General features: G+C 52.0%; 1 protein-coding gene across 1 annotated transcript; it reads right to left on the bottom strand.

The window, feature by feature from the left end:
• Positions 1-6583: 6583 nt before the first annotated feature.
• DRD5 (dopamine receptor D5) lies at positions 6584-7987 on the bottom strand. Its single transcript, XM_075545029.1, has one exon. It carries the CDS (start codon positions 7985-7987, stop codon positions 6584-6586), a length of 1404 nt encoding a protein of 467 aa, XP_075401144.1.
• Between the last annotated feature and the right edge of the window lie 6461 nt (positions 7988-14448).

Raw genomic sequence — 14448 nt, forward strand, 5'->3', positions numbered from 1 at the left:
CCTCATGAACAGCCTGCCAGTCACTTGAGTCCCTGGACCTCCTCCCGCCTCTGGCTGCCCTCCCTCTCCAATGGGCATATGCCGAACAACCCAAACTCACTGCCCTCAGGTCTGTTCTGACTCACAGCGACCCTAGAGGGCAGAATAGAATGATTTTGGGGGGTCCAAGACTATAACTCTTTAAAGGAAAGAAAAAAACAAAAAAAGAGAAAGATAGCCAAATTGTTCTTCCGAGGAGTGGCTGATGGTTTCAAACTGCTGACCTGGTGGTTAGCACCCCCCAATGTGTAACCACTATGCCACCAGGGCTCCTTCAATGGGCACAGAACCGCAGAAACACTAAAACGTGTCCCTGGTGGATCCACTCCTCGTGGCCCCGTGGAGGCTGTCCCAGGCGGTGAATCCCTGCGGGGGCAGACCGTTGCGTCTTCCCCTCTCAGCACCACGGCTGTGGGGTTCAAACTGAGCAGCCCACGTGAAACCTGCTCGGCCGTCAATGCTGCTGACACGCAGTGGACCCCTGGGGCACTTATCCTCTGGTCCCAGGAGTTGCAATCCACACATGGCGGTGGCTTCTGGGTTAAAAGGGAGGCACTTTGCAAGCCGTGAAATAGCATTCAGGTGTGTTCCAGGTCAACAGCAGTTCCGGGGAGCTTTCCGCCCTACAGATCCTTGATCCATCCGGACCATGAGGATGACCGGCCCCCGATGGACAACGTGACCTAGGGACTACTTTGAACATCCATGAGTTACTCACTCCATTACAGCACTGAGGCTGGAGTGTGTGTGTGTGTGTGTGTGTGTGTGTGTGTGTGTGTGTGTGTGTGTGTGTGTGTAAGTAGGCAAGAAAGGCAATTGATGTTAAGTGTGTACCAGGTGTGAGCCAGACTCCGTCCCAGGCTGAGAGGACAATGATGGGCAGGAGAGGCCTAGACTCAGCTCCCAGGGAGTCCTACCTCGGGGGCAAAGTCTACGCACTTTGTTCGTTTCCATTGAGTTGGCGGCGACTCGGGGCAACCTTGTGTGCAGCAGAATGGGGCCCTGCCCTCTTCGTGGTCATCCGTATGTTGAGTCCACTCTTGTGACAGCCATCGCTTTGAGGAGCTCCCTCCTCTCCCTGGATCCGGGGCCGCCTTACCAACCATGGTTTCCTTGCCCAGGGATGGTCTTTCCAGGCACAGCGTAAGCAACTTGAAGTCTGGCCATCATCGCTTCTGAACTGGGTTTCTAGAAGCTCAGAGTCCTCTTAAAGCTGTGTAAACATGGTTTCTACACCGATCGACAAGACTTGATAACTATGAGGAGGCCAGGGATGAGGGTGGAAGCAGGGGGAGGTGAGGGAGTATGGGGGGGAGGGGGGATGTGGAAGGTTGAACAGGATATTGTTGTTGATTTCATTTCTCTGTAATTACAGAGACCATCTCAAGAAATGAAATATATACATACATACATATATATTGCAGTATGTTTGTTTCTCTTTTTTAAAAAAGAAATAAAACCAATCCCTCCAATCTCCTTATCCCACAAACCTAACTAGTCTGAGTAGCTAAAACATTTTTTTAAAGAAGAGGAAAAGTAAAATTGAACTGGACTTGGAGTCTTTAGTGACAGACAAGTGCATCAAAAACTCAAATGAGTAAATAAAAATATTTTTTTCTGGCTTTAAGCGACCTCATGTAAGCCACCTGAGCCTCAGAACCACCGCTGTGTCGCAGTCCCACCAAACCAGGACCAGCGTCCCATTCAAACCCCCCCCCCCCATATGTGCTTCTTTCTCATTCCACCCATCCCCATCCTCCCTCCTTCCTTACATTCCTGTACCTTCCCTCTTCCCCGCCCCCCCACCCCACCCCCGCCGCCCCGTGGCTTCATCAAAGTGTTACCGTCTTCTTCTTTAGGATGAAGCTGTTATTCTCTTGAGAATCCTGCCACCATAGACTACTTATCTTTATGCAGTGGCCCGTCTTGGGTGAACGCCCTGTTCTCTAATTTTGCCCGTGTCTTACAGGTCTTTGGCAGACTCAGCGTTGTTTTCTAAGGATGCCTAATATCCCATTGTATGAACGAGCCAGGATCTGTTGATCCATTCCTCTATAATCGGTTTCTCATTGTTTCCAGGCTTTTTGCTGTTACAGAAGTTGCTGCAATCGCCTAGGTGTGAAGATCTCTGTCTGCGAGGTGTTCTTCATTTCTTTAGAGTCTTTGCCAAGTAAACCCTAAAGTATTGGCATTTGCATTTGTTGAAGGAATTGCCACACTGATTGCCACCGTGGCGGTGCCATCCTACAGCCCCACCGGGAATGTCTGAGTGCCCCAGTCTCTTCAGCACTTATTATTTTCTGTGTGATTTGGGCTTTTTAAAAGTCTTGCTAAGCGTGTCAGTGTGAGGTGGTATCTGATTGTTGTTTCAGTTTGTATGTCTCTTATGGCTAATGATTGGGGACATTCCTGTATCGGGTCGTTGGCTGTCTGGCTGTCATCTTTATTAACTTGTCCATTCATACCTTGCACTCATTTTTGATTAGGTTATTTGCATTTTTCTTATAAAGGTGTTGTAGTTCTCTATAGATTTTTTAATTAGCCCTTTATCTGATAAACTCACTGCCATCAAGTCACTACTGACTCATAGCGACGCTGCAAGACAGGGTAAAATTGCCCCTATAAGTTTCGGAGACTGTAAGGTTTTGTTTATGAGAGTAGAAAACCCCGTCTCTCTCCCAAGTTGCTGCTTGCTGGTTCTGTACTGCCGGCCTTGCGAATGGCAACCTGACAGGTAAGCATTACACCACCGGGGTTCCTGTTTATCTGATGTCTCATTGCTGAACATTTTTTTCCCAATCTGCGGGCTTTCTTTTCACTCTCTTGATGGAGGGTTTTGATGTGCATACTGAGAAGGTCCCACCCTCTGTTTTGTCTTCTGTCGTGTGGGAATTTCCCATTATGTTTGGTAGGGAGTTTATGCTTCGTGTGAGGGCCTGGCGGTGATTGCCCACTGTGGTGCCATCCGCAAGCTCGGCAGCTTGAAGCTACCAGCCTCTCCCCCGGGAAAACGCGCAGGCTTTCCTCTCCTCAAACAGGTACAGTCTCAGAGGTAGTTCCCTGTCCTGCTACAAATCAGCATCGACGCCATGACAGGGATTTGGTTGTTTGTTTGATTTTGTTATTAGGGGTCTTACGTTTGTCACTATTTTTTCACTGAAGGCCTTTATGGTTCTAAGGTTCTATTTGGGTCTTTAATCCATCTTGACGATTATAAATCTTTACAGGAGCAGAAAGACTTGGTTTTCTCCCTCCCGGTGGCTGGTGAGTTTGAACCAGGTACCCTGCACATTCCAAAGCATAACCCACAGCACTCCTGGGCATCGTATTTGATCATTAACCAAAAAAGCCAAACTCATTGCCATCAAGTGGGTTCTGGCCCATAGAGACTCTATGCACAAAAGAACAAACACTGGCTGGTCCTGTGCCACCCTCCCAACGGCTCCTCTGCCTGCGCCCATGGTTGCAGCCACTGTGTCCATCCATGCCCCTGTGGGCCTGCTTGTGTTCTGCCCCTCCACTTTACCGTGCATGATGTCCTTCTCCGGGCACGGGTCTCTTGTAGAGACTCCGTTGATGAGTACCTTGTAGGTCCCTAATGCGTCATGACGCACTAGCAATGGGCCAGTGTCAGTTTTTCCATTGAAAGAGGCAGACAGAATCAGAGGCCCAGAGAGGTCCATTGACCCAGGAAAGCTCCCACAGCCAGCTCCCAAACCCTACACCAAAGTCCTCCCTTGCTGCCGGTGCTGCCGGTTAGCTATCAGTTCACATAAGGTCAAAACTGAAGGTGAGGTGATTGAACTATGGCATTGTATGATATGTGAATTATAAGGAAATAAACTGCTGGTAAAAAAGAGAAGAACTGAAGACAGACTTCGGATCCCAGAAGCAATGTTATCAACCAAACCAGTTGTCATCCAACCCATCTGAGCTCACGGCACCTGTGCCTGACTAGCACTGTGCCTGACTAGCACTGCAGGCTAGTAATCCTTTGGAATCTGATTGCCAAGCCTTTCCTCCACGGGAACTCGGGGAAAATCCTTCAGGGAAATGAATGCACTCAGTGTCCTTAGCTGTCAGTCTCCCCACTCCGGGAATAGTCTACCACCAATACTTCCCTAGCGTTGCAAGGCACGGGGACAGGGGGCCTTGCTGATCTTGCAGCCCACTGGACCCGGTTGTTCAGGAGTTGACAATAATGTGACAGTACCAGAGACCCCAATTGACTAGACTGTCCTTGATCCCACAGCTTCAAAGCAGGGACTCAAACGGGGACGCCATTGGTTCCCCTTCACGTTCTTCTTCGCATGGAGATCAAAGGATCACCATGGGTGTCTGGGAGAAGAGAGAGTCTGGTAAGAGAATGCGCCCCTCACTTTGCAGATTACAGAGGACCAACAAAAGGATTGGTGGAGGGGTGGGGGCCCAGGGGAAGCAAGCAAAAGAAATTGGAGCTCTTTGGGATTTTTCATTAGGCGCCCTCACCAACACATTTTTAAGTTCACCACGGGTTCACCTTTTCATGAAAATGTGTGGCCTCACATCCCAGGGCCTACCTATCATGCCTAATCTCATTGCCGAAAGCCCATGGCCACACGTTTGAAAGCCCTTTCCAAAGTCACACATTATCTCCCGGGCCCGGGCTCTGAAACCCTCGAAAGGCTTGGAGCGCGGGAGCTCAGAGGCGCGATTACCGTGCTAAATGGGGTTTTCCGTGGGCTGGCAGTGCCTGTCTGGGAATGGGAAGAACTGTTTTACACGGCATGGCTTTAAAAAGATGAAGCATGAGCGACAGAGACAGACAGGGAATTAGAACCCCAGATGGGAGAATTTCCCACCAGGCACCTCGGCATCAGAGCCAGCTTTGCAGCCCCCAAGCAAAACAAAACAAAACAAAAAATTCAGGGTCCCCCCACCACAAATCCATTGTGAAAACCCTGTGGGGCAGGGGAGAACAGTCCCTGTGGGTTTCCAACGCTGAGACTCTTTACAGTAGAAAGGCTCCTCTGTGGAGCTGCTGGTGGTTTCGAACCCCTGACCTTGCGGTGAGCAGCCCAATGTGGAGTCACTGCATCACTAGGGCTGATACATGGAGGTCCTAGAGAAAATGGGAGAAACGGGCAGCTCCTCCTAGTCACTCCTAGAGGTGCAGTGGCTTAGGTGTTGGGCTGCTAACCACAAGGTCAGAGGTTCAAACACATCATCCGATCCAAGGTAGACTGGGTGGTAACCTGCTTCTGTGGAGACTGACAGGCTCAACAACCCTGTGGGGCCATTCTGCTCTGGCCTATAGGCTCACTGAGTCTGCAAGGCAGCGGTCCCGATACTCTCATGATTAAATAATTAGCTGCTAACTGAAAGATCGAGGTTCAAGTCCACCATATAGCAGTTCAACCTGCCCTATGAATGGGATGTCAATAGGTTTGGTTCCCCACCACCCTTAAAGTTTAAGGCCAAATTATTCTTCTAGGACAGTGTTTCCTAAAGTCAGTGACTGTCCCTCAGGCAGGGGTGGTGGGAGTTTGGGGACTGGAATGATTCGGGAGTGGGGGGGGGGTTCAAAAGCAAATGATTCCATTAAGAAAAAAACCACTCAAGGTCACTGAGTCCATTCTAACTCACGGCAACCCTACAGGGCAGAGTAGAATCACCCCTATAAGCTTCTGAGGCTGTAACTCTTTACAGGAGCAGAAAGCCTCACCTTTCTGCCTGGGTTTCGGTTTTGAACTGCTGACCTTGTGGTTAGGTGACTGATGCATGGCCATTACACCGCCTGGGTTCCTGGCCACAGCAGATATCTGCACGCTATCCTGGAGGATGGGCTTCAGAACATTAGTATTTCACATCCAGGGTGGTGCTGAGAAAATTTTTTTTTTTTTTCAGAAAAGAGGGTGGTAGGCCAAATAGGTTTGGGAACCAATATGAAGGTAAACTTGGGCTTCCAGACGCAGAAATTAGCTGCCCTGCCTTTGAGGATGCCCTTCCCCACCCCACCCCCTCTTTCTCCTGGAGCTGCACTGGGAAACCTCCCGGCCAAGCAGAGAGATTCAGCCCGCGTTTCCACTTCCTTCATGTTTATTAGCACAGAGGAGCAGGGAGGACGCCGGGCTGCAGCAGGGACACCTGCCAGCCTCGAGGGCACAGCAGCAAGGAACACAGGAAGCAAGGCAGGGAACCCCACCCCACCCCAGCGTGGCCACCCCACCACCACCTCCCCTGGTAAACGCCAGTCCAGAAATCAACCTATGCGTTTAAAGAGGAGCACTGTCAGAGGACATGTTTTTCTGTTTTAATAAAGTAAACTGTATTCCTTAACTGGACCCGCCTGCGGGGCGGGCATGTACTGGAGTTTACTGGGGGAGGGGGGGGGTTGTTTCTAAGCGCGTGGGCCACTGCAGAGACACGAGGGCATCGGTGGGTAGTGGAGTAGCAGCTGTGGGTGTGTAGTGTGTGCTTGTGGGGGGGCACGCATGTATGCACACTCACCAGTGTCTCGCCAGTCCCTTACACTCAGAGTCTCAGGAGTTCTCTCTAACCCCGTTTAATGGAAGCCATTGGGGGTGAACGGGGTGATTTTGCCTAAGGAGATCTCCCCCTCACAGTCCAGCTCCCCAACCGATCCGGCGACAGGGTCCCCGGACGTCTGAGAGATCTGAGACATGCGATCAAAAGGTCCCTCCTCTGCGTCCTCTTGGTCCCCGGCCCCAGGGCTGACCGCGTTGGGCATCCTGTGGATATAGGTGGTGGCCGGCTCCCTGTGGCCGCCAGTGTCCTGATGATAAGAGACGAGCTCGTTGCTGATATTGACGGTCTCCACGGGGGTGCGCGAGCAGAGACGGGTGCACCCCAACAGCTGGGCGAACACCTTCCGGAAGTCTGCGTTGAAGGCGTAGATGACAGGGTTGAGCGCAGAGTTGGCCCAGCCGAACCAGACGAAGATGTCGAAGGTGGTCTCGCTGACGCAGGGTAAGCCGGCCTGAGGGCAGAAGGGGACGGCGCAGTTGAGGATGAAGAAGGGCAGCCAGCAGCACACGAAGACCCCCACGATCACCGACAGCGTCTTGAGGACCTTGGTCTCCTTCTTGAGCGTGGCACGCAGGCCGGCGTCCGGCGCGCTGACCTCGTGGCTCCGGCAGCTCTGCGCTCGCTCCGCCGCCCTCTCCAGCGAGGAGATGCGGCGGATCTGGCCCTGCGCTATGCGGTAGATGCGCGTGTAGGTCACGACCATGATGACCACCGGGATATAGAAGCTGACGAGCGACGAGGAGATGGCATAAGTGCGGTTCAGTCTAGAGTCGCAGTTCTCTGTGCCAGCCTCCGACTCCCCGGCCTCCTCCCAGGACGTCCCGTTAGGCAGGGTGGATGAGGGGGCCCCTCCACCTCCGGAGCCCTCCTCACCTCGGTGCCAGTTGAACTGGACAGGGATGAAGGAGATGAGGAGGGACAAGGTCCAGGCCAGGCCAACCATGACCAAGGCCACGCGCTGGGTCATCTTGCGCTGGTAGCGGAAAGGCCTGGAGATGGCCCAGTAGCGGTCCACGCTGATGACGCACAGGTTGAGGATGGAAGCGGTCGAGCACATGATGTCAAAGGCCACCCAGACGTTGCAGAACGCCCCAAAGGGCCAGTACCCGGCCACCTCGGCGACGGCCTTCCAGGGCATGACCAGCAGCGCCACGCACAGGTCGGACACAGCCAGGGACACGATGAAGACATGCGTCATCTTGGCGCGCAGGTGAGGACTGCGCGCGATGGCCACGCACACCAGCACGTTGCCCAGCAGGGTCCAGAGGATGAGCAGGGTCTGGAGACCAGCCGTGACCACCTGCGCGGGCCCTAGTGGCGCCGCCTCCGCCAAGTCCCCCGTGGTGCCTCCTAGCGCCAGGCGCTGCTCCAGCCCAAACTGCACCCAGTCTGCACTGCCATTGCGCCCTGGCGGCAACATGTCTGGCTGGGCGGCAGGGGTGAGCTATGTTTCCTCCCAACTTCGGCCTTGCGCCCCCAGGGCGGCCCCATCGGGCACCCCGAGGGCGTGGCAGCCACCCACGGCGAAAGAATACCCCCCTCCCACCTAGCCCTGCTGGGCGCTCACCGTGCGCTGCGCCGCGACCCCCAGTCTACTCGTGCACCTCTCGACCTGTGGGCGCGGTCCCTGCGGCGTCCCTGCTGTTCTGTCACTAAGACAGCGAACAGCCAGCGTCCGCGGGTGGCCGGGATGTTCCCGGAGCCTGCAGAGCGCCGAGTGGGCGGCGGCGGCGGCGGCGTCTGGTCCCGAGCCGGAGAAGAGAGAGCGCGCCGCCACTGAGGGGGGAGCTGGGGAGCCCGGCGAGTGCCGCGCGCGCTGCCTCCTCTGACCTCGGTCCCTGGCTGCGCCCGGGCTCCGCGGTCCTGGAGATCTACCCCTCACCATCGCCCCCAGCCCCCCACTTCCCTGAAACACCACCACCACCACCAACACCACCACAACCGAGAGGCTCCGGCGACCCACTGTCTCTCAGGAGCAAGCATGGTGACACCTGGGAGGATGGAGAGATGCCCTGCCCGGCCTGGGGGACTGGAAAAGGGGCAGTGGGACCCCGCCGAGCGGGAGGAGTGGCAGCAGCATTGGAGGGTAACCTGGGAGGCCCTGCCTTTCTCTGGGACCCCTTTATTACTTGCTCGGTGGTTTTGAGCACCCTCGTGAACTTCAGCAGGCCAGATTGTGGTACTTGCTCTCCGTATCCAGGTATGAGTATTTGGAGACCACCGTGGAGGAGCCCCCCTGGCAGGGCGGGGGTTACACAGAAGGTGTTCAGTTGCCCAGAACAGTTGCCTCTCTACTCCCTCCTGATAGGACGAACCTAAGAGACCACCATGGACCCCTTCCCTACCACTACGCCAAATTCCTAGGAAGTATTTATTACTAGGACAAACCAATCTGTCTTGGAAGAAACACATAAGGCCAGAGTGCTCCTGAGAGGCAAAGATGGGGAGATGTCCTCTTACAGACTTTAGACCTGCTGTCAGCAGAGACGAGTCCCTGGAGAAGCAGTCATGTTTGGTACAGCAGAGGGAGGTGGCAAAAAGCAGACGGCCCTGGACAAGATGATTGACACGGTGGCTGCATCCCCGCTCAGGCAAAGGAACAATTGTCAGATTGGTGCAGGACCTGCAGTGTTTCCTTCTCTCTCTAAAGCACGCAGCAACACCATTGTGACTAAGTGCAGCCAAGCCCAGTCAGACTTAAAGTGACCCTAGGAACGGGAAGCTTTGGGGGGATACCTCAGGATGGTGTGCATTGACAGCCTCCTCCATGCAGGGCCACGGGGACAGGCTCTTCTTCTTTTTTTTTAATTAAATCGTGTTATTGGGGCCTCTCACAGCTCTTATTCCAATCCATACATCAATCGTAGCAAGCACATTTGTACATATGTTGCCATCATCATTTTCAAAGCATTTTCTTTCTGCTTGAGCCCCTGGTATCAGCTCCTCTTTTTTTTCCCTCCCTCCCCAACCCTCCCACCCCTGTGGACTCCTGATAAATTATAAATGATTATTAATTTCGTATCTTACTCCATCCACTGTCACCCTTCATCCATGTTTCTGTGGTTCATCCCCCTGGGGGGTGGGTTATTTGTCAATCATTATAGTTGGTTCCCCATTTCTCCCCCAACCTTTCCCCTACCCTGATGGTATTGCTACTTCTATTACTATTCCTGAGGGGTTATTTGTCCTGGATTCCGTGTGTCGAGAGCTCTTTTCTGCACCAGTGCACATGCTCCGGATTTGTAAGGTAGAGCTGGAGTCATGCTAGTTGGGAAGAGGAAGCATTAAAGAGCTAGATGAATGTTGTGTGTTCCGTCGGTGCATCAGAGCGGACCCTATAGAGCAAGGTAGAAGTGCCCCTGAGAATTTCTGAGACTGTAACTCTTTAAGGGAGGAGCATGACTTGTTTTTCCTCCCAAGGAGCAGGTCATGGTTTTAAATAGCTGACCTTAAGGTTAGCAGCCCAATGAGTTGCAGTCAGATCTATAAACAAGGCTGTGCTTTCTTATCCCCTGGCTAGTCTCTGTCTCTATCCAGGCCACCTGCACGCTGTTCCAACACCTGCAAGTCCCCAACCATCTCAGACTCCATCTGCTTAGCCTCTAAGGATGGCAAGACCTTCTGCCTCCAACTGGGGAGATGCCTCTCCTTCTCCCCCTCCCTGCTTCCTAAGAGCTGAGTCTACTCTTTCTGCTGTTTCCTCTCCACCGCCCACATAGTTCCCATCCAGAACCATGTCCTGTCTTACCTCAACTATGTTGACGCCATGCTAGCCTCCAGTCTTTGCACAATGACAACCAAGATGCTCCTTGGATGTGGCGAAGGCAAGGCTTTGGCTGGCTGGCTTCACACAGGTCATCAGGAGAGACCAGTTGCTCGGCTAGGAAAGGACATCATGCTCGGCCACCTAGAGAGCTGAGCAGCTCAAGGGAGCCCCTGTGTGGATTGGGTTAATTCAATGGCCCCAACAATAGTCTCCAGTGTATCAATGATCATGAAGCATGTACAGGACTGCGCCACTGCCCAGTTCTCTTACACACAACCATCTCCAGGAGTCACAGCCAAGTCCATGGCAAACAACTACAAACCCTACCCCCCAGGGCCTGTCCTATTGATCTAGCCATTCTCCACTCACTGCCAGGTGCCAGGTAAGGCCATCTTCCTTCAACCGCAGCGTAATCCTTCAGCTCCCGGTTGAAAGCCCTCAGCCGTTCCGTGTGATTCCTATCCTGATTGAATATACTATCTGTGTTAGTCTGGGTAGACTAGAAAAGCAAACTCACAGACACTCATATGTGCATAAGAAAGAGCTTTATATAAAAGACTAATTGTATACTAAGAGAACATCCCAACCCAGTCCAGTTCAAGTCCATAAGTCCGATATTAGCCCAGATGTCCAATACCAGTCTGTAAATTCTTCTTCAGACCCAAGCAACGCATGCAATGATGACAAATGCAGGAAGCTCACAGCCCAGTGGGTGGAAAGTCTCGTGGATGCAGTGATGGTAGAAGCATCTCAGCGCCGGTGTGGGTCTCCACGTGGCTCCTCCAGCTCCAGGGCTCTAGCATAGCTCCATGTGGCCTGTCAGCAGGAAGATGAAGCACAGACTGAGTATATTGGGCCTCCAGTGAGCTATTTATCTCCTTATCGCCTCCAAATGAAGTCAACCAGCTGCGGCCTGATTGACAGGCTAAACTCCACCCCTTCACTCTTATAGTCTCAAGTTGACACCAGATTATGTAACTACCACACTACATCTTTATTATTATTATTATTATTATTATTAATGTTTTGTCGTGAATGAGGTGGGGGGAGGTTACATCTCAGACCATAAACTCTGCATTCAACAGTTTACTCACCAACCCTCTCACTCCTCCCTTCCCATATTCTATCCAGCCCTGCCCCTCCCCTGATTTCTCTTCTCCCCCTTAGCATTTTCCCTCTCACCCAGGGCAATACCTGTCACCTCCTTTCATAATCCCACCCTCTCTCTCCCTCTCTTGGGAAGTTCCCTTTGATATGCAATCTCTGTCTTGGTTTTTTATCCTTACAATAGTGGTGGTTGTTAGATGCCGTAGAATCAATCCAACTCATAGCGAGCCTGTGCACAACAGGACAAAATACTGCCGGTCCTGCGCCACCCTCACAATTGTTCCTATGTCAATCCTTTAACCTTGTTAAAGGTCTTCCACTTTTTCGATGCCCCTTCTACTTGACCAAGCATAAAGTCTTTCTCCGAGGTCTCTCCTGACAACACGTCTAAAATTCGTAGGATGAAGTTTGGCCATCTTTGTTTCTAAAGAACATTCTAGCTGGACTTCTTCCCAGACAGGTTTGTAACTCTTTGGGCAGTCCAAGGTCCTTTCAATTTTCTTCCCCAGCACCATCATTTAAATACGTTCATGTTTCTTTGATCTTCCTTATTCAATGTCCAACTCTCACGTGCCTGCGGTCCCACACCATATTTGTCCTTTCACGCAGTCCTTTTGTGATGGATTAACTTCACTCAGCATGAATTTCTCAGCATGGGTCCCTCCATGTCGTGAGGAGCTTTGTGTTTTCATCATTGCTTTTTAAGTAATGCTTAGTATGCCTGTGTGGACGACTATGCATTCCTTAATGCATTGTATTATGCATTACTGACTCGACCAACGGTCTTTTATCCATTCTTCCACGGATGGGCATTTGACCTGTTTCCCACTGTGCGATGGTGTGCTGCGATGAACACTGGGGTACCGACTTCTGTTGGTGCGGTGACTCTTGCTTTCTAGGGTGTCTATTTTAGGGGACACACTGTGCATTATCTTTTCCCACAAAGAACCACGGTTTAGTATTGGTGGTAGACCTAAGAATTACCCCAAGGTAGGCATAGTTACCACTGTGGCCATTGCTGTGGAAAGGGACAATGGCTAGGAATGGACAAGATGAGGTGGTCGGGGGAAACTTGCTGAAATGTTTCTTTGGGGTTGAAATCAGAGTTAAGTAGACCAAAAGAAAAAGCAGACAACGGGAGAGACCTGTCCGGTGAGAGAGGCAGCATTCACTACAGGGGAACTTCGAATCCCCCTGCCTCACATCTGTGGGATCTTCATCTCTCTGAGCTTCATTTCTTCATCTGCAAAACGGGGGGATAATAGCGATTGCCTCATACATTGGGTTTGAGGATTGGGATGAGATCCGAGGAACTCGCTGAGGAATGCTCTGTGCTCCCTTCCCGCTCTGGCCGGGCGCGGGCAATGCCTCACCTGGGCTGCTAGACAGCAGGCCTCTCCCCGGCATTCATGGAGGCTCAGAGACCTAGGAGGCTGTGGGGGGAGGGGCAGGGAGGGGCCCAGAAGAGAGAGGTCCCCTTTGTCACAGGCCTTCACAGCTGTTAGTCAGGGCCCACAAAGCAAAACCAGAAGAGACCTGACTTTTTAAAATGTGGATGATGGAAGATGAACCAGACTGGGAAATGTGATGGGCTGCAGCCCTGGAATGGGAGCTCCGAAGAGATGGGGTGAGCCCTTTCAGGAGCCCGCCGGAGACAAGAGGGCATATTCTCACCATCTTTAATCTGGACGGCATTGTTTCTGACGCTGTGCAGCAAGAGCTCTGGTTGCTATGCAACGCTCAAGCTGCCCTTTGCTGTCTAAGGAGAAGGTTAAGTTTCTAGCGGTGCATCCACTTAGCGTGCCCCACCCCCCATTCTAGTTAGTGTTCCAATCCTCCTAAATCTTAAAATATCGGTTCAGTCCCAATGTCACACTGTTGACCATGAATGAGGCAGGAAAGAACCAGGTCCTGATTTGTCTTGACGGCAAAGAGCAGACAGAGAGAAATGGGGGCAAGGACTAAGACAGGAGGCAGTTTCTCCGGGGACTTTGCGAAAAAGACGAAGGAACTGCGCTCTGTGGTGAAATGGGAAGGAGTGGGAAGAGGGGTTTTACAGAAGGATTTGCAAACACGTCCACAGCATTTCGGAGATGTAAGTGTTTGGGGTTGGCGATTGGCGCTGGGCTGTGCTACTTGCACCAATCCCACTTTGACGCCAGGTTACATGGCGCCTGGCTTTATAAGGTGTCTATAACACATAATAATGCTGGTGTGTCGCTTTCCGTCCTCCTAAGTTCCTTCTGGATTTAATTCAAAAGCCCCTTTCCAGACTGGGACCCTCGTACATTGCTAGTGGGACTGCACCTCCGTACAGCCGCTGTGGACATTGACATGGTAGGTCCTCGAAAAATTGTAACTAGAAATACCATACAACCCAGAAATCCTGCTACTTGGTATAGACCCTATGGCAGTTATGTAATCATGTATCAGTTTGAGGATTAAGAGTGTAGGGGTGGAGTCTACTCTGCCAATTGGAGCATAGCCAATGAGACCTTTGTGTGGGCATGGCCTTCTCCTGAGAATTCTGGGAAATCTGGATGTTCCTCCTTGGAGACGGGAGACACTTTCTCACTCTGCTGACTCACTGCAAGACATCCCTGAGGAGAAGCCTCACAGACCCACCCTGATGCAGCCCTGGAAGTTGGAGAAGTTACGTGGAGACCCCTGCCAGCGCTGAGATGCTTACAATGCCACTGGATCCGAAGACTTTCCACCCAGTGGCCTGTGATCGTCTGCACTCGGCATCATCATATGTGTTCGTGAGTCTGAAGAGGACTTTGTATATTAGTATCGGACATATGGGCTAATACTGGACTTTGGGCTTGATCTGGACTGGGAAGTTCTCTTAATGTTCAATTGCTTTTGTATATAAACCTCTGTCCTATACACATATGAGTTTCTATGGACTTGTTTCTCTAGTCTACCCAAACTAACACAGACCCTAAAGAAGGAAGAGCCGTAATCCGTACATTCATCACAGCACTGTGCACCAGAGCCAAAGGGCA

Source organism: Tenrec ecaudatus, chromosome 3 (assembly GCF_050624435.1).
Source record: "Tenrec ecaudatus isolate mTenEca1 chromosome 3, mTenEca1.hap1, whole genome shotgun sequence".
NCBI lineage: Eukaryota > Metazoa > Chordata > Mammalia > Afrosoricida > Tenrecidae > Tenrec > Tenrec ecaudatus.

What these genes read in the sequence shown, in the direction of transcription:
- DRD5 (XM_075545029.1), bottom strand. Translation starts at nt 7,987, where the DNA reads ATGTTGCCGCCAGGGCGCAATGGCAGTGCAGACTGGGTGCAGTTTGGG.